This window comes from Rhinolophus sinicus, linkage group LG02 (genome assembly GCF_036562045.2).
Source record: "Rhinolophus sinicus isolate RSC01 linkage group LG02, ASM3656204v1, whole genome shotgun sequence".
Taxonomy (NCBI): Eukaryota; Metazoa; Chordata; class Mammalia; order Chiroptera; family Rhinolophidae; genus Rhinolophus; species Rhinolophus sinicus.
The window spans coordinates 197,979,647-198,000,077 of NC_133752.1; the positions used below are offsets into that span (position 1 = coordinate 197,979,647).

Here is a 20,431-nt window from a genome sequence, read left to right on the forward strand (position 1 = left end):
GACCTCAGCATGAGGTGGAATTTGAGACCTGACCTCAGGGGTGGGGGAGCACACCCAGAACGTGTGTCTCCAAGCCCCAAGGGCTCTTGCAGGTCCTGGCACATGGAAGGGTCACTCTGTTTTCCTACAGACCCCATGACTCCGCCTGTTCCAAAGAGGGTGCAGATGCCAACTCACCTGGTCCAACCCATAGTCCAAGGTCATGACCGCCAGGTACTTGATGTCTTTGCCCTCCTTGGCGCTCTTCAGTTCTATCAACAGGTGGTGCCATTCCCCGTCGGTCACACGGGACCTGGACAGCCTCATGGACGCCACGTCCGAGGGGCCGTGGGACACCTCAAACTGGATGTAGTTGTTTAGAATCTGTAGGATGGGGAGAGCCATACCAATCAATCGATGCAATGACGACAAAATAGAAAAGACTTCGCAGTCACTTAAGTAACAGTCATGCAAGCAAACAGTACAGGGCACTGCGTCAAAGATGGACTTAAAAATTAGGCCAAGTTTAATTTCTTGTTGCCTGTGATACTCTTCAGAATTACACGCCTTTTTCTATGGTAAGACGTGCCAAATGTTGACAGTGGTCAAGTAGGATAACACCCATTAGACTTAAGTACTGGGGACAACCACTTATTTTGGATGCAAATGTTACTCTTCATGAGACAAGATTCAGGCCACCATACTTAAACATATGTACAAAAAATAAGAATAATAAGCATTGTAACTGGCCTAAGACATTCATGTTTTAAGAAAATGTAGTCACGGTAATACCAAGATCTTGCTTCCTCAAATGAAGGGTTGGGTGATTTAGACCAAACTCCTCCTGAGAACATGTAGGAAAATGAGACAAATATACACCACACCTGTCTGAAGGCATCAGAGAGACTCAAGGCACAGTTATAGAGCCACAACCAGGGAGAAAACAGGGATTGGCAGAAATGAGCTTGCTGTTTGCCTTCCCCTATGATCGCCAGCTGGTTCTGGAGGACACAGCTACAGCTGAAAGCTGAGCAAAGCTTCCTAGGCTCATGGGGCCAGAAGGACAAAAACCAGAATTCAGAGCCTGCCCAGCGTGGGGCCTGCCTGTCAGAGCAAACATGAGAGACAGTGACACCACCATTCTAGTTTTAAATTCTCTACTTTTACAATACAATGCCCAGCACTCAATCAAAACTAACCAAATACCGGAGGAGACGGGACAATGTGCTTGGAAACCAAGAGAAGCAAGAAGCAGTGGAAACAGACGCACTGGGAATCCAGAAAACAGAAGCATCAGACACAGACTTGAGAATAATAACAGGAACCACAGAACTTTCAAAGGCAGCAGGTTCAGGTGACTATTAGACTTTTAGTTTTGGAGGTAAATGTTGCATTTCACCAGATTAGACTCAAGCTACCATGTTTACATACATGTGAGAAAGATCAGAAAATAACCTTGTAACTAACCTGAAGTACTCATGTTTAAAGATAATTTCAGTTAAGATGGAGGAGATAAAAAAAGTTATAAATTCACTACTTATAAGAGACACACCTCAAATATAAGGGTACAGCAATGTTGAAAGTAAAAGGATAGAAAAAGATACATTATGTAAACACTAACCAGAACAAAGCAAGTGATACGATAGCAATAGTAATATGACACAGTAGATTAAGGCAAAATTAATTACTAGAGATAAACAGGATTTTCATCATAACAACAATTTTCCAGGAAGATAAAACAATTCTACATTTGTACACACTGAATAACATAGCCTCAAAATCTACAAAGCAAGAAGTGACAGAACTAAAAAAAGAGATAAATCCACAATCAAGACTGGAGATTTTCAACTCACCTGTCTCAGTGACTGAGAAAACAAGTAGACAAGCAGACAAACAAACACCCCAATGATGATATAGATTTGAATGCCACAACGAACAAGCCTCACTTACTTGACATACATAGAACACTACAGAACACATCTGCAGAGCACACATTCTTTTCAAGTACCGCTGGGACAGTCACAAAAATTACGAAATGATGGGCTACAAAGCAAGTCTGAACACATTTCAAAGGTCTGAGATGCTACAGCATACGTTTTCTGACCTGCAATTATGCTAGAAACAATAACAAAATGATTGACTATAAAATGCTATCCGCTTGCTAACTCAGAACTACACTTCTTAAATACCTCCATGCACCAAAGGAGAAATCACGATGGAAAATAAAAAATATTTTTAACTGATCACAAAGATAATGCAACTAAGAATGCATTTTGGTTTTTAGTCTCAATGGGTAAACTGAAGAAGATACATTTTAACCTTTTTGCATTTTGTTTCCTTTTGCTCCACAGATGTTTAAGTCAATTTCCGTTGCCACTTTCTTTCCCTGTCCTGACTAACAAAACCCAAAGCCTGGCAGACCAACAATAAAAGTGACATATGTCTACACACAAAAGCGATATGTGTAGGATGAATCTTGGGACCGTGGGCAGTAACTGCTTGCCACCTTAGGTCTGTCACCAGATTTAGGAGAGGCTTTCAACAATAGCCAGGTTATCCCGCTTGACAATGCAGGCGGATTCAGGGTGCCCGGAAGCAATTACCCAAATTGGGCTGTGAGGTGACTATGTAGCTTGTCTGGCCTTTTGTGGAAACCATGCAGCACCAATCTGCCGCCCCACGGAGCTCACTCACGGGGCCTGCAGGAGGCCTGCCTTCCAAACACATCACGTGGAAATAAGCTAGACTGTTCCTGTCGTGCTGGGCGACCAGCCTGTGGGACCTGCCCTGGAGTGGCCTTCTGGGTGGCCACTGGGGTCTGCAGAATTCCCCCAAGGCCACCACTCTTCCAGTCTTCTGCAGGGAGGGTCTGGCCATGGTCCCTGGAAAAAAACCCTTCATGTTTGGATGAGCTACCCATCATGTAACTACTCAAACAATACGGGAGTCTGTGGCTTTCAGGGTTGTTCCTGCCGAAACGTACTTTTTTCCTAGAGATTCCACTGCCAAAGGACAACTTGCAAGCCCCTATTCATCACCTGAACTGAAAACAGCCAATTTAATTTGTTCTAACAGTGAAACAACCACAGAGAAAAATACCATCCCCGGGCAGAACTGTGCTTGCCAAGTTTTGGCCCAGAGCTAGCTTCTGGGGCTGCCTGGTAAACTGATGAAATGACAAGTTAATAAGGAAAAAACAATGACAGCTGTAATTATCCCGGATGCACACTGCACCTTTAGTACAACCTGATGGGTCTGTGCAGGAAACGCTCCGAGCGGGTGAGGGGACAGATGGATGAAGAGAAGGCTTCTGTTGGGGCTCGGAGCCCCCAGACCTCTTGAGGACCTGTCCTAATTGATCTGAGAACCCTCAGCATCCTGCCCCTGCTGACTTCCCACAGGGAGCTCACAGGGGGCGCTGGGCAGGGCCTCCGCCCTTCCCTCTACCCCTGCCACACAGAAGTGTTTCCAGATAGATGGCGCACAGGGGCGATGGGAGAGGGCCCTGCAGATACTGTGGGACCTGGGCAAAGAGTGAACCATGGGCCCTGGAGCTCAGAGTCTCTAGGCCTCAGTTCCCCTCCCCCTGAAATGAGAGACTGGAGTGGACGGTCCGTAAGGGCCACCTCACCTCTGCCTGTCTCTAAACCCAGCACACCCTGCCCTGGCTGGGAATTAAGTCCAATCCACACTGGGTAGAACGGGAAGTCCCCGGGCCCAGGGGAGTGAACAGAAAAGGAAGCACGGCTCAGTGAGGACGTGAAAGTTACAGCAGAGGGGCCCAGGGCCAGCTCTGGGAGAGACTTCCAACTGTGGGAGCCTGGAGCAGGCTGGCCTGGACGACAGTGGTGTGTTCAGGTGCAGCCCGGCCCTGAGGCAAAAGAAGAGGCTGGCATCAGGGTAGAAACTCCACGTGCTGACTGGACCAGGGAGGTGGGGGCCTCGGGCCCACGCGGGTGGGCGGTAACAAGTGACCTGTGGGCAGGTCGGCACTGCTCCCTGGGACGTATGCACGCAGGCCCGTCACATTCACACACACATAGAGACATGCGCACAGACACACGTGCACACACACGCACGTACACGTATACATACTTGAAAGAAAGCCTAGAAGAAAGGGAAAAAACCCGGTTATGGAATTCCTTCAAATCAAGATGGAACAGCTTGCTCGTTCACAGTTCCCACAGGCTGCTCCCAGGTCAGGGAGGCAAATCAGGCCTAAAAGTCTCATAAAGTGGGCTTTCCAGAGGGAGTATCACCTGGGGTGGCCCCTGATCTGACAGGGTCAGAGGTGGCAGGTTTACATGAGAATGTCTTGTCAGCTGTCACTGCAGACAGAAAACACCTGGAGACGTGAGGGCCGGCAGACGAGCACTGGGCCCAGGGCCTGGCCAGGCAAGCCTGCCGTCCGCACTCGGGGCTCCCCCGGCCGCTGCACACAGCAGCGTCTCCTGGACCCTCAAATAGCTCAGACCCCAGGCTGCAGGTGAGGGCGAGAACTGACCCCTTCTCACCTCCAGCAATCAGGTAGAGGCAGAGGGCAGCCCACGAAAGAAGACCTGGGCGTGTTTCACGCATTAAAGCAATTTTTTTCTTTTTAAATTAAAGTACTTTATCACTGTTCCCTCAAATGACATGTCTAGGAGCTGGAAGGTACAGGAGAACTTTTTGTGACACAAAGAAACGAGGGAACAGAGTGCATTAATATAATCTTTTAAAAGTTTTCAGGAACTCTACTGCTTATCCGATGTTTTAAATAAACAAAACAGTAAAGACCAAAGCGATTAAGAAAATGCACGTGTAAGGCGATTCAAGTTTTGAGACGACTTTTAGGAAACTTGTAGCTTAGCGCAGACGCCTGGAAGTAACAATCGAGGGAGGCCTGTCATGTCCACCTGAAGGCGCTCACTGCCTCCTTTAGTCCCGAATGCCCAGGGCCCAGAGCTGTTGTCTAGAACACACTGCAGCTGAGACCGGAGGCACAGGGCTACTGGGTCCACCCAGCCCCGCACGTACCCCATCTTCCGGGTATGAAGGAGGAGAGGGAGGGCTGGAGTGGACCCCTGGGGCATCGCAGTGCAGACACACTGCTGTCCTCGCACCTTTCCCTGTTACGAACGGCACGACAATGCTGAACGCTCACATTTCCTCTTCTTCACACTGGAGAGCCCACCAGGCCGGTGTGGGGACGGCGAAGTGGCGAGGTGGCCTCCGTGTACCCTGGGAAGCCCCTGATTCCAGACGGCACTGCTGAGAGCTCTGGTTATATCATCAGGTGCACAGGGGGAGGGTGTGTTTCTCACTCACCTGGAGATGGAGCCTGGAGGACACGCCTGCCGTGGCCTCCATCAGCACGCCGTCCTCCTTCCTCGTCCGGAACATGAGCCCCAGGTACCAGGGCACGGAGATGGTGATGTCCAGGTCGCTCCAGGACACGACGCTCTCTCCGCTGAAGCGCTGGGGATACGGCATGGCTGTGGACACAGACACGGGACCTCCTGAAGTCACGGGGGGCGGGCACGGGGACAGGGGAGGGGTTGAGGGCTGGTGGGGGGAGGGTGGGAAATCCCAGGCCTTTATCACTTTCATGCCAAGGCCGGTCTCGGACTTCCACTTGTACAGCATCTAACCCTCTGAATCCAGGAGCCCTGGGCTCTGCAGGACACTGCCCAGGACATGTGCCACCTTTCTGGGGAATAAGGCCAAAGCTTGGGGGGTTCCTAACCATGGCCAGCACACGGCGAGGGGCTCTCAGGCTGGACAAGAGGCAGAGGGGGCAGCTCAGGGTCCCTGTGCTCAGAGGACAAAATGTGGGGGGCCCTGTGAGCCCAGCCTACTTGTCCCCCCGACACCTGTCAGATAAGGAGCCCAGAGACAGGAGCAGGGGCTGATGGGGGACCGTCTCCTAGTGGGACAGGACGAGCCGCAGTGAACATGGCACACGAGTGCCTACACACACCTCAACCTGCATCCTGACACGCCCACGGTCAGCTGGTGTCTGGGGTGGATTTCCAACCCCAGAGATGACAAGGCCACTGGCCAGCTAAGGGCTCCCGGGAAGTTTGGGGACCAGGGAGGTGACAACGTGGGGACTAACAGCCCCATCCAGCTTGTTTCGCTTAGGCACTGTGAGTGCCAAACAGCCCATGAGGCAGGCATGATGCCACGGCAGACCGACCCTACCATGCAGGATTCCTGCGTGTGGCAGCCAGTGGCCCACGCTGGAACCTCACCCTGACTCCTCCAGGAGGGACGGCAAAGTCATCATACAAGGTCTTCCTTCCAGAGGAGACCCACAGCACAGGGCAGGTCAGGGGCGGGGGGGCTGCCTCTGGGGGCGACAGCCTCACGAGCACTGGGCATCTGTTTCCTGCTCTTATGAACCCAAACTCTGGCAGCTGTTCTCGCTGGCACTGCCGCAGCCGGGACTCATGGCCTCCATAACAGGAACTCTATGGGCGTGGGTGGTCACCGTGCTGCGTCCACCCAGGCCTGTGTCCTCCTGGTGGCTGAAGCTTCCTGCACATGCTGGTCAGACAGAGCTGGGCCCAGCTGGCCTACAGGGCCCCAAAGAGCCCGGTCTGCCTGTTGCCGGGAAACAGACCCAACGGGCCTTGAGTGGTGCCAGCTGCCTTGTGACATACAAGGACAGGGTTGCGGATGTGACACATCCCATGTCACATGCTTCCACTCCGTAAGGAACAGCCCTAAGCAGGGTGGACGGTGCCGGGTGCCGGACCGGGAAGCCTGCCACTGGCCCCGCCCCTTTCACCCGTGCCGGCAGTGAACTCTGCTGAGCTGCGAACACTCTGGTTCCCACCCACATCTGGTTCTCGACGCCTTTGAGAATGTGAGGAAAGCCGTGGACCACATCCCCCAAAACTCACACACAGACCCCCAGCCACGGCCGAGGTGCAGAGCGTCTGACTTCCAGAGAGGCGGGGCCTGTCAGACCAGCTACGCCCCAGCTGGGAACATCACTGGTGCTCAGAGGGGGGCAGGTGCCCATCCTCTCCCCGTGGGTTTGGGGTCAGCAGGTGGCTCCAGGTCAGGACGCCTCAGAGCTAATGCACACTGGGCATCGCCACAGGAGGGCCCAGGGAGCACACTCACACTTCTCTGGCCTCAACCACCCCTTTGGTTTACCTTAGATTTAGACAGTGTTACGATTTTTAAAATGGTGAAAATTGCTTAAAAGCTGCCAGTTTCTATAACTGCGTATGAGAGGCAGGGGTGGGGGGGGGGGGCGCTAAGCCCACAACACGATCCTGTAAGGAAGCAGCCAGCTGGTGGGACCCTCTGGGACACCTCAGGGAGAGCAAGAGGGGACATGGGGGGTCCTGGGCCAGGGGGAATGTCCTTTCAGGCCTCGTCGTGAGGGCAGGCTGAGCCACCAGGAGGCCCAGCCCCACCCCGCCTGGCTTCTGACCCTCACGCCCTCCGGACCTCATGCTGGCCCTGCGCAGATGAGGTCCTGTGTCCTGGACCGTCCCGATGACTGACCTATGCTCCAATTTCACCTGTTATGGTGCCCCCACGAGACACCCTCGACCTCTCATAGCGCAGGCCCTGTGTCTGCTCCTGCTCTCCACGGGGACCCTGCTTGGGGAAGCACATGCTGCCGGAGGCTGCTGGCCCGGACGTGGAGCCCCATACAAGTGGTCCTGGGCACCCTCCCCATGGCGGGGCGGCCACCACAGCCCCAGATCCTCACCGTGTTCGCAGTTCTTCCCGCCAAACCGGAGCGGGCACTCGCAGAGATACGTGCTCCACCTGCTCACGCACGTGCCCCCGTTCTGACACCAGGTCCCGTCACAGAAGTTCCTCTGAGCAGCACAGCCTGGAAACAGAGCACATGGTGTGGTCTCGGAGCAGAAACACAAGCAGACCGTGACACGGGGGTCTGTCACTGCTGCCTACCACTGACCTGCCATGGGAAAGCTAAGCCCAGGGAGTGACAGCCACAGGAAGGCGGGCGGGCCCAGGACCCTCCAGCAGCTGTCAGAGCCTAAGACCTGAAATGGCACTGGGCCTTAGGGCCTCTAGGCCACCCTGCAAGCTGGCCGGGTCATCTGGCGACACGCTCAGGACCCTCGGATGGAGTGCCCTTGGGCCGGCGGCAGGCCATCCTAGCAGTGTCACTGCCACCCCATGCTGCAGGACCCCAGGTCCTGAGAGCAGCACGTTTGTAAGCCCGGGTTCCAGCTCCCTTCCTGGAGGCCCACGGCTGGGCACACATGGGCTCGATTCTAGAAAAAGTCAACCCCAGGCTGTGGAGGGGCCTTGCCCTGCGTGGCTGCCACAGCCTGGTGACGCCCTAGCGGTCATGTCCTACCTGCCCTGGTGCCGTTGTTGGCGATGAAGCTGGCCATGTCCACGTTCCTGCCGTCGATGGACAGGTTCCGCATGCAGCCTACAAACTGCCGGTTGTGCACCGGGAAGGCTTCTGGCAGGTTGGGGACGCCCCCCAGGAGCAGAGGGCCTGTCAGGTCTAGGGACCTGGGGAGGGAAAGCCGACACTGGTGATGGCTGCGTGGTGAGACATGGCCACAGGGGCCCCGACACTGCTGTGACATCACATGGCCTCTGCCACCAGGCCAGAGCACAAAGGGCGGATCCTACTGCTGGTGCCACCACGGGCTTTCAGCCTCTCTGTGCCTTAGTTTCCCCACACGTGCATCACATCTTGATGCACAGATGTTTCAGTGATCACCTGCTGAGTCCTGCTCAGCACCTGGGCCCGTCCATGCCAAATGGGACGTGTAGTGCCCATAGTGGTGCCATCTTCCTCCAGTCTCCAATGACCTTGAAAAGTGGTCACTGCAAACTAGAACCCTAGTTCTGTATGGGCAGCCATGTGGCCTTGGGCAAGGGGTCCAACCTCTCCAGGCACAGCTTCCTTATCAGCAAAATGGGCTCCCTCGTCTGTCACAGCTGGTGGAGATCAGACAAAACAGGCATGTGACCGTCCTGGGCCCACAGAACATGCTCAGGATAGGTCAAGTTCATCTAACTACGGTCCCCAAAATGCTTCTTAAATACGCCACCAAAGTACAATAGGAAAGGGTCCAATAAGAACCTTTGCTCTGGCTTTGGAAGCTCGCATTACACACAGAAACATGAGAACGGCCACGACATCTGTCAGCATTTCCTTGTTCCTGAGTTCGGACGAGCCCTAAGAAACTCAGGGATCAGCAGGGTGACATGGCCACCCGACCTAATGGCAGGGGATTACTGACTAAACACTAGAACACAGAGAACAGTGGTTGGTGGAACGAAGTCAGCGACCCCATGGACACAGGGCTGGAGATGGTTTCCCGGGTTAAGAATCTGGCCGTCACAACCCTGGGGCTGGTCTGGCCACTACTCTGGCAGATGCAGCTAAGGGGACTTATTCTAGAAGGTTCTAATGTGTTGGAGGGAAGATCCTCCACCAAGGGGAGGGAATCTGCCTCCAGCCTGGAGTGGGGCTCCCAGAGTGCTCTGCGTTGGGGACCTGCCCGAGTGACCCTTTTGGAGCAGTGGGCCAGGGGGTGGATGCTGGGCCTCTCCTCCCAGGTGCTCACTTCTTGGAGCCGCTCTGTGTGCCCTGGGCCGCACAGCTGTAGTTCCCGACAATGCTGCCAAACCGCACGGCCACGGCCGTGTCACAGTCGTCCACGGTCACCACGGCTACCTTCTCTCCAGACGGCCCATGGGGCAGGCCCAGGCGGCCAATGTTGGGCTGTTGGAAGAGACAGCACAGGAGACGTCAGCGTGTTCTCCCCCCAATGCCCCGGGCAGACTCACCAGCCCCGGCACATGCCCCGCCCACGGAGGGAGGGGGCACATGGGAGGGCAGCATGTGGACCAGGGGCAAGGAGCCAGCCCCCACCTCATTTTACATTAGTCCCTCAAACCAGCTGTACTGGGATAATAGCACCCCTCCCCAAATTTCTGTCCTCCCTGGAACCTTGGAATGGGACCTTATTTGGAACTAGGGGTTCTGCAGATATAATTATAGTTAAGAGGAGGTCATATGACAGTAGGGCAGGCCCTAATGCAAATGTGACTGGTGTCCTTATAAGAAGACAGATGCGGAGGCTGAGACACACAGGAACATCATGTGACAACTGAGGCAGGGACTGGCGTGACATGGCCACAAGCCAAGGATCACCAAGGACGCCGACAGCCCCCAGGAGCCGGAGGAGGCAGCAAGGACCCTCCCCGAGAGCCTTCGGAAGCAGTGCGGCCCTGTGACACGTCGCTCTCAGGCATCCAACATTCAGACTGAGACAATAAATTTCTGTCATTTTAAGTCCCCCCAGTTTGTGGTGTTTTGTACAGCAGCCAACATCTGAGCCCTAGGACCCTTCCTTCTGAATTCTGCCTGTGTCTCCACGCAGCTGACCAGGTTCCTGCTCACCCCTCTCCGTGTTCCTAGGGCACAGACCCCAGGACACTGCCTCTCGGCCCACAGACCACCCCCCAGGTGGCATCATGCTCCCTGTCCAGGCCAGGAGCCTGGCAACCCCCAGTCAGTGACAGTCATTCCTGGGCCCCTGCCTTTCCTTGCCCCTAATGACCCTCCTGTACCCTCTGCTGGCCTGAAGTTGACCACCCTTTGTGCCCCCAGACCAAGCCCCATCTTTCTCCTGAGTTTCTCCCCCTTCAGCTGTCCCCGTGGGTCACACACACAATGTCCCCACCCTGGGCTCATTATAAGAAATCCCCTGGAACCAGCAACTCAGGGTGAAACCTGCTCACTTCTGGAAGAAGCAGACTCCCTTTTGGAGGAGGTTGCTGTCTGCATTCAGTGACCGAGTGGTGTCCCTGGGCACTCCCCACCAGTCCCCTGGCCTGCTCCTCGAGGACACAGGACACGTCCACCCAGACAGCCCTCAGCTCCTTCCAGCAGGAGACGTGGAGCCTGTCCATGCCAGCCATGTAATGTGGACGGGTGTCAGAGTTCTGGAAACGTGGCCGGCAGCCAGGGAGCAGGCTCTGGCTGGGCCAAGCAACGGAACTTCCCTCCCCACCTGTGCGACATGGATGATAAGGCCTGCATCCCATAGGGTGGCCTGAAGGTTAACCCAGATGGCACGTGTGAAGTGCCACCAGACCTCACCATCGGCACATGACACACAGCAGCTCCTTCCCCTCCCCTCCAGAGAGAACACTGTCTCCCAGTCCCAGCAGAAGCAGAGGCTAGCGTGTCATCCTGCCCATCGCCCCAAATGACAGGCTCAGCGCCTCACGTGATAGCTCTGGGGTCCACTTGAGTTTATAACATGATGCTACTTTATGCTTCTTTATAATAATGTTGGAGATAGATAGTTGGAAAAACATAATTTAATTATATCACCCTCAAGGCCTTTTAATAGGGAAATAACTACACAATTCATTCCAAAAGAAATCTTCCATTTTTAATAAGAACAAAGTACCCATCCGACTGAGGACACTGGGCTGGAAGGCAGGATGCAGCACTTCTGGTAACAGGAACTCAGCCAGGGAGCCGAGGTGTGTGACTCCAGGGGGCCTCATTCACCCTGGTGGTACCCCCTGGAATTGTGCAGTGCACAGCCTGCACTACTGTACACAGTAACCTCGCTAAGCCTTCTGCTTCCCCTTGGCCAACCATCTAACCTAGACAAGGGCCACTGCTGTACCACAGTTTCTCTGTCACAAGATAAGGATCTAATATACCCATCCTTTCTGCGTTATGGGGACTTTGAGAGTATCATCAACACAAGATACAGCAGCCTCCGGTGAACCCTTCTTAGGTAAATCCAAGGGAGGCTTTCACCACAACCCCCGGTCTCCCAGTTCACAGATAATGTTTTTGATTTTCTTTTACATCAGTTGATGAGATCACAGGGTCTGCTAAGCTATATCCTTAACGCTTTCACCTTTGGTTAAGCAACAGTTAGTTGAGTATAAAAAATAACCTGTTTTCTCACTCTGTGACAGCAACCCACTTTGGAAAACATGAACAAGTACCTATTATGGGGTGCTTAAGTGTTAGGTGCAATCCTGGGGAAAGAACCGTCCCCAAGCTGTGCGAGCCCCATATTTTCTTCACAGCTTATAATTTACATTTTTGGGATGGGTGTGAGACTTCCAGGGAAAGGACATAAACAGCATTTATACTGGGGAAGCTTTAATGAAATGAAGCTGCTGTTTACAAAATTGCAGTTGTTGTAAAATTGCTGCTCGTACTCAACGGCTCAGAGATACAGGATTCAAGCAAAAACGGTGAGAAAAATACTGGAGGCAAAAAGAAAACAAAAAGTCAACACTTGTATTTAGAGCAGCACTTGCTGACTTGAGATGGCCCACTGTTCAGACAGACCCCAGAGCCTGGCAGTACGTAAGCCAGTATGACTTTTAGGGGAAGAGCCGTGTCCCATAAACTTGTCCCGAGTCCTCCTCACAGATTCACCAGCCGGTCAGGCTAAAGTGACTGCCCTTCTGGCCACAGAACCAAGCATTCTCAGATTAAAAATGGAAAGGTCCAGCAGGAGAGATGCAGTGTCGTATGAGAGCTGCCACACATCTGAGGGCCTGAGCCCTGCCCCCCAGGGCACCCCACTGCCCCACCCCTTCTCATGTTGCCCCAGAACCAGCAGCTCGATGGTCAGCAAGTTAACCCGACCCACCTCCTGACCAGTCTGCTTAACACATATGCCCACTGTCCACTGTATGGTCGGTGTCCCCAAGAAGACATGACAGAAGCAGGGGGAAAAGCCGTGGGGTCACAGGAAAATGCTGCAGGCCATCAAGATGCATGGATGGGGTTCGTTACAGAGCTACCACGTGACCCAGCAATTCCACTCCCAGGTGTAGACCTGCAAGAACTGAAGACAGGGACCCAAACAAAAACTTGTTCACAAAGGTTCCCAACAGCTACAAGGTAAAACAACCAAAATGCCCAGGAACAGACACGTGGATCAACAAACTGCAGAGTGTCTGTTCAATGTCACTTTGCCATAAAAAGGCGTGACGTACTGATTTATGCTGTAACGTGGGTGAGCCTCTGAAACACTGTGCTGAGTGAGAGAATCCAGTCACAGTACATCGCATGTTGTACAATTCAATCTATACGAAATGTTCAGAACAGGCAAATCCATAGACAGAAAGTAGACAGGTGACTTCCAGGCCTGGGGGGAGTAGGGAGTGAGTGCTAATGGGTACCGCGTTTCCTTTTAGGGTGAGGAAAAGATTTCAGATATCGATAGAGGTGGCAGTGGCACAATATTGTGAACGTACTAAATGCCACTGAATTATTCACTTTACATGGTTAATTTTACGATGTGAAGTCCACCTCCATAAGAAGAGTTGTCTGGATGGGCACCCATCATTCACGTTCCCTGAGCACTCTCTACCTGGAATTCACCTTTGGGAAGTCCTTCCCCATTTTTATCTGTAAAATGGGGAGAAAATACAGTATATGCCTTGCTGTCAAGAGTGTCACAATAATAAAATACAGTAAGAGCAGTGCAAGTTCTCTGTTGGGGTCGAGGGGTGTGTGACTTAGGTCCCAGAGGTGAAACGAAGATGCCAGCAGGGGTCAGAGGCTTGAGCTCAGGTCATCTGTTTTTGTCAAGGGAAGGAGCATGTCTCACGCTGGCTGTATGGCCACCAGGGCACGTGAAGACCAGTGGGAAAGAAATCAGGAGAGGGCGACGGCACCAGGCTCATGTCCGCCGGCCCGCCTGTCGTGTTTGGAAAAGACACAGCGATGGCAGCTGCCCACACGGAGCACTGAGGTGGCCGAGGAGAAAGCGCCGAGGCTTTGCTGGCCCGGGGGCAAGGAGCAAAGAATAAAGAGCAAGATGTAATGAATGGCTCCTTCAGGCTTCTAATGTGAATTTTTAAAGTTTGCTATGCATTTGCACAAAGGAAAAGACAGTAAGGTAATACACAAGTGTTGACTCGATTCTAGCATCAGAAGTGTATCAACACAGGGTGGGCAAAGGCCAGTGTCCCAGCATCTTCCTTCCTGGAGCTCGGTGGGTCTCGTGGGGCAGCCATCCAAGCCCAGAGGACCCCTGCCCCACCCCTGCAGCAGCCAGCCTGGACCCTCTGGGGCAGAGCGAAGCAGGCACAGATAGGCAAACAGGCGAAAACCAGCCAGATGGTGACATCTGCACCCTCCCCGTGCAACGGTGGCCTTAAGCAGGGCCCTCCACGGGGCCGGTGGCACGGGCCAGCAAGGACAGACCCACCATGCTCGCCCCTGCCGATATCTGAGAAAACACATGAAGGGCTGCTGTGCATTTCAGGGGGGACCTGAAAGCAACAAGCTTTGCACGTCTCTGCAGATCCTGGTTCCTGATTCTCAGCAAATCAGCCGGAAGTCATCCCGTGGGGTCTGTCCCTTTTTCTTTTCCTTCAACTTACTTTCTTGCGTCTGTACAGACCCTCCCATGCGTTTCCACTTAGATGCTCTAAAGCAGCCAGTGGGGAATTTTTCTGGTGCACAAAAGCATTCGGTCCTTACAAAAGCGCTCACATTTCTACAGCCCTTTAACCTGCTGTAGACAATTCGTGCTGGGGGGGCTGATTGGGGTTCGATTTCACATGTTGGATGCAGAGAAAGGAGGCGTGGGCACCTCGAAACTGGACACCATGAGGCAAGTCTTGAGAGACAAACGGATTCACGCTGGACTCGTGCTGTGTGTCAGCAATGATCAACCGACTTTCATGTCAAAGAATTCACAGATGGCTGGACTGCAGGAATGTCACAGGAGTCAAAATGCAGCTTTGAACAGGTGCTGTGCCGTTGCTTCTCAAGCACAGTGAGGTTCAGACCCCACCTGCTCAGTGGGCGTGCTGAACGGCCCACCGGGGGAGTCACACCAAGAAATGTGGGCAAGGCCCCGCTGGTCCTGGCACAGAGGTGACAGGTGCCCCCTCGGAAGCAGAAATGGCATTTCGCTGAGGCTATGCCGAGGACAGGGTCCCAAGGAGAAAACATCCAGACACACACACACTTCCAGGATCCAAACTGAATTCCCAAGAATCCACAGGCCTTTGCCGGAACTCAAATATGAGACCCAGGTGCTGCCTGCCCGGAGGCCCAGGCAGGCTGGGAAGCAGCTCCACACCTGTACGCAGGTAACAAGGTGTGATCCAGTGGAGACCACTCTCTCAGCCTCAGCTTCCCTGCCTGTGACACTCAGGTGTGAAGTCTCTCTGGCCCTCCAGGCAGGTCGAGGCCCCTCCCAGGACTACCCCCCTCAGGTCAGGCGCCACACAGGTGCTTCCGGCCCGTGCGGGTGAAGGGAGCTGCTGAGGAGTCTACCTCCCTGTATGTACATTCACCCCCAGCACCACACAAGCAAGGGGCCGAGCAGGAATGTAGGAAGACAGGATAAGGGACAAGGCAGACGTGTCCTCACACTCCAGCCACTTGCCAACACCTCAGCCATTTTGATTCTTCTCAAGGATTTTTCTCATCTCTACTTGCTTTGCTCGCATGGAATCCCAGGGCCCGGGGCAGGGCTCGGCCACACCGCGCACGACGGGCGGCCACCATGCAGGTCAGGTTCACCTGCACCCCACACCTGCCACACTGACTACACCGGCTTCTCCAAGGAAGTGGAACTGGCTAGACGTCTTTGAGCTCACATGGGATTTGGTGTCTCCAGGACAAAATGGCTGGCACTCGGTACAGAGCTGTCACAAGTGGCTGGGGCCTGGAGACGGTCCCTTGTCCCACTTCACCTGCATGTACAATCAGGGCCTGGTCAGTGGCATTAAACAGTCACTGCGACTTCTTCAGTCAACTAAACTGCCAGCAGGAGCTCAGAGTTCCCCAAAATTAAGATGTAAAAATACCTGATTTTTTTTTGAGTTTAACATTAAACACAAACAAAGCCCAAACCTTTCTTGACTTTTTTCCTGTAAGACATTGGAAGCCTATATCCTAGGAAGGACACAGAATGCCCCTGAGGGTGTGGGCAGCAGACCCTGGCACAGAAGTCTGATTGGGCCAACAGGCGGGCCAATTACCGGCCACCAGGGAGGGTGGCAACTCCGAGTCATCCCCCAAGGAAGACAATGTCAAGTTCCTGCTTGCAGCTGCGGCTGGGACGGCAGATGCCCCCGACTCCCTCACTGACCAGTGCCCTGGGGCAGGGTACCTACTGCTCTGAGCCTGGGCAGCCCCTTCTGATGAATGGGTAAGTTCATACCGTGTTTCCCTGAAAATAAGACCGGGTCTTACATTCATTTTTCCTCCGTTAGGGCTTATTTTCAGGAGATGTCTTATTTTTTCATGTACAACCATCCACATTTATTCAATTACAGTCATGTCATCATCTTCTGGAACATCATCATAAGGTACTAAATGTGTCCGTCTGAGATCTTAACTGGGGCTTATTTTCAGGGTAGGTCTTATTTTCAGGGAAATACAGTAGTTTCCACTTACCTCCAGGGCCATTTGGGAATAAAATGGAACAGGGGACCTGAAGCCCTTTGCCTGATGCTGGGCTGGCTGTCACGCCAATGTATTGCTCGGCTGTGAGGGCCCAAGGCCAGCAAGGGGACACAGGACAGCGGCATGCACAGCCTCCAGTGAAGGCCAAGAGGCCACATCCTGACTCCATTTAAGAAAGTCACCCGACTTCCCTACACGCCAGGCTGGGTTGTAACAGGGGTAAAAATAGCTCCTCACTCATGGGATTAAACACATAATGTTTGTGAGGGGCGTGAGGGGCTCAGCCCACACTGTCCAGAGAGAAAAATGACAGATCATTTCAAGCAATGACAATGTCACTCTGGGCCACGAGGAATTACAGGTCACAGGACATCTTTCGACAAAGCCTCCTAGGACAAAGGAGAAAGGCTTACAAGGGACATCTGCACACTCACACCCTTACACATACACACACACACACATACACACACACACACACACACACACGCTAGCCCACACTCACTTGTGCACACGCCCGCCGAAGCCGCAGCCTGCTCCTGCTAGGACCCTAACAGACCTCTCTCGGTCCCAGAGTCTGTACAGCAGTAGAGACCCCGGGACCCTCAGATTCTCCAGGCTAACCACAGACCCCTACCCCTCGCCTCAACCTCCTTTCTGATCAGACCCTCCTCCCTGTCTGCAGGCCATGAGGGTGACTGCTGGGAACTAAGTGAAAATGGGGGGAGACTCTGAGTTGGTTGGGAGAGAGCAGGGAGAAGGCTGAGGGGAAGGAAGGCAGAGGACAGTCTCAGCAGGAGGGCACGTGATGGCCCTCAGTCCCCAGTTCCAAAAGCCAGAGCACAGAGTGGGTGACAGTTGCCAGGTTCCCATCACCTCATTCTGGGCCTCAGTTTCCTTCTCCTTCAAGGGCAGATGTGAGGACCTCAGTCAGTCAATGTGCTCCTCCCAGGGGACGGGGGGAACAGAGGGGTGAAAAGGCAGGGAGCCTGGGGAGGGAAGGGGGCTCTGGGGCTGCATTTAATTTCAAAGTCTTGGAGGGAAGTGAAAGGGGGGAGCTGCAGAGAATGGGGGTGCAAGACTGTGCCAGGTGGAGGAGGGCGGCCCCCACCCCAGACAGGGAACTTAACTGCTGCCTCAGTCCTGCGGGACTTTCCATGACAGGCGTGGACACAGGTCCAGGGTGGGGCTGCGTTTGTCAAGGGGAGTAATTGTTTCCATAGCAGATGACTTTGTACCATCTGACGAGGCCTTGTTTTGGAAAGGAAGCAGGCGACCCTGTTTCAGCTCCTGGGCTGGGTGCCCCTCACCTCTCTGGGGTGCTGGCCTGGACCCCCATGGAGGCTGCTCGCAGGCTCTGCTTGAAGCCCCGCTCAGTTTCAAGGGAGACAGACATTACCTTCTAACCCCACATGTCAAGTGAATGCAACCAGTATGGGAGCGTCAATATTCAACATTAATCAACTACCCACTGGGCAGACACAACACAGGCAATTCTGGTCCCAAGAAACTGGCTGCAGAAACAGAAAACACAACCGGAGAGAAGGAAACAAAACAATTCACAGTCCACACTGGGGACCCAGGCGGGGATGGGTGGACCTGCATGGTAGGAATAAGCACGCATGGCGTCCCCACACCCTCATCTGAGACAAGTGTCTGCTGTGCAACTCTGCCGGTGGGAGGAGCAAAGCCAGTGAGACCCGGGTGCAGAGGGTGGGGACAGCGTGCCCCATGGCCCTCTCCTTTATCGTAAAAGTTTCATGTTCTTGGCAAAAGCTTACCTAGACTTTAAAGAAGTTTATTCGCTTCCTTATCTTGTACATTCTTTAAAACAAATGAGTTTTCAAGCAGAAAATGTAAAAGGAATAAAAAATGTTCCATAATCCCATCAGCCAGATGACTCCTGCTGTATCCCTTAATAAAAGAACACGTGAAATGTGGAAAACAGTGCAGAAAAGTATAAACTAAACATGAAAGCCACCTCCTTTCTCATCAGCCTTATTCCCAAAGGCATCCACCATGTGGTACACTGTTTGCAAAAAGAACCACAATAACACCTCCTGTCGTAGAATCATGAGGAAAAATAAATATCGGATGTTTAAAGACACGGCACATTGGGGGTAGTTTATAACCTATCGGATACATGCTGCTGGTGGATTTGGTGTTTTGAGGGGAGGATACCCTTCAGAAAAGAAATATGCATATGCCAGCACATATGTGTATACCTTTCAAAGTTCTTTGAACTAAGCCTTTTATTTTCAGATAGTTTTAGATGCACATGCGGTTGTAAAAAATAATAGTGAGAGCTGATGTACCCCTTACCCATTTCTCACCAATGGTAAGAATCCTGCAACGGGGCAGCATAACCTCACAGCCCAGATGCGGACGCTGACACAGTCAGGACACAGATTTCCATCCCCAACGGGACCCCACACGCTGCCCTTTCAGAGCCACACCTCCTTCCCTCCCATGCCTCTGTTCTCCAATTCTATCACTTTGTCATTTCAAGGATGGAAATCCTAATAGTGGAAATCGGCTTTTCTTGCTCAGCATAGGTCTCTGCTGCATGCCATCAGTTCATTCCTTCTTACACACACGTTCCATGGTGTGAATGCACCACAGTCTGTTGAACCACTCAGCCACTGAGGCCTCCTGAGACTCTTACAGAAAAAGCTTCTGTGAGCATTTACAGACAGCTATCTGCGTGGACATCAGCTGTGTCTACCGTGCTTCCCCGAAAATAAGACCTGGCTGGACAATCATCTCTAATGCATCTTTTGGAGCAAAAACTAATATAAGACCCAGTTTTATTTTAATATAACATAAGACTGGGTCTTTATAATATAAGACCCGGTCTTATATAATATAATTTAAGACCGGGTCTTATATTAATTTGTGCTCCAAAAGACGCATGAGAGCTGATGGTCCCACTAGGTCTTATTTTCGGGGAAACATGGTGTCTTCGAACCCTGGTCTTGGAACCAGGGCACTACTAACCACAAAATGAACTGGGAAGTGTTCCATCTTCTTCTATTTTCTGGAAGAGACTGTATATAGAATTGGTGTGGCTCTTTAAACATCCATAGACTTCTCCAGTGAAACCATCTGAGCCTGGAGATTTCATGTCAGGGAGTTTTTAAATTAGAAATTCCATTTCCTTAATAGTAACACAGTCATTCAAATTACTTTTCATATTGGGTCAACTGCGGTAGTTTGTGATTTCTGAGGAACTGGGAATTTATTCCTGATATTGGTAATCTGTGTCTTCTCTCTTTCTTTCTCTGTCAGTCTTGCTAAACATTTGTCAGTGTTATTGACCTTACCAAAGCTCTGTGTCATTGATTTTCTTTATTGTTTTTCTGTTTTCAGTGTCACTGGTTCCTGCTCTTATTTTTATTCTTTCTTTCATTTTACTTACTTTGAGTTTATTTTGCTCTTCTTTTTTCTAGGTTCTTGAGGTGGGCACTTAGATTATTGACTTGAGACTTTCCTTCTTTTCTGATATAAGTATTCAGTGCTATGAATTTTCCTCTCAGCACTGAGTTAGCTGCATCCCATGTGTTTTGGTATTTTGTATTTTCATTCCCTTTAAAAATTTTTAAATTGTAAACAAAGTTCCTTCCTTTTTTCTGCCTCTCTTCTTTTTGGAGTAATTGAATACTTCAGTCAAATCTCCATTAGGTCTTCTTGTTCCCAACACCCATTGGAGTCAGCCAGTAGAGTCAGGCTGAGCAAGGCAGCAGCTCACAAGGCTGGAGCTGCATGAGATGAGAAGTAGGGAGGATGCAGCTGGTGAGGACTGAGGGCAAGGTTGGAGGCTGAGTGAGGTGGTGATCTGGAGAGTTTGAGAGGTTGTCTAAATAATGGATGGTTGAGAAAACAGATAACCGTATTGAGGGTAACGAGAACAAGGTTTCTTACTGACAGAGAAAAGAGTTACAAATATAGAACGGGGAAAAACTAGATTGAACTCCATAGTATTGGAATGGAATTCAAGGTTTTCAGTAAATAGAGACACATAGAAATAAATAT

The 20,431-nt window shown here is 52.2% G+C and overlaps 1 protein-coding gene across 2 annotated transcripts in view; it reads right to left on the reverse strand.

The window, feature by feature from the left end:
• The window catches only part of CELSR1 (cadherin EGF LAG seven-pass G-type receptor 1), a 133,018-nt gene that overhangs the window by 35,595 nt on the left and 76,992 nt on the right, over positions 1 to 20,431 (reverse strand). For both annotated transcript variants that reach the window (XM_074326582.1, XM_074326581.1), the window contains exons 6-10: positions 9,546 to 9,703; positions 8,315 to 8,478; positions 7,694 to 7,819; positions 5,287 to 5,453; positions 178 to 363 (exon numbers count right to left, since the gene is read on the reverse strand). In XM_074326582.1, coding sequence (XP_074182683.1) covers positions 178 to 363; positions 5,287 to 5,453; positions 7,694 to 7,819; positions 8,315 to 8,478; positions 9,546 to 9,703 — 801 coding nt within the window. The remainder of the gene's footprint in view (positions 1 to 177; positions 364 to 5,286; positions 5,454 to 7,693; positions 7,820 to 8,314; positions 8,479 to 9,545; positions 9,704 to 20,431) is intronic.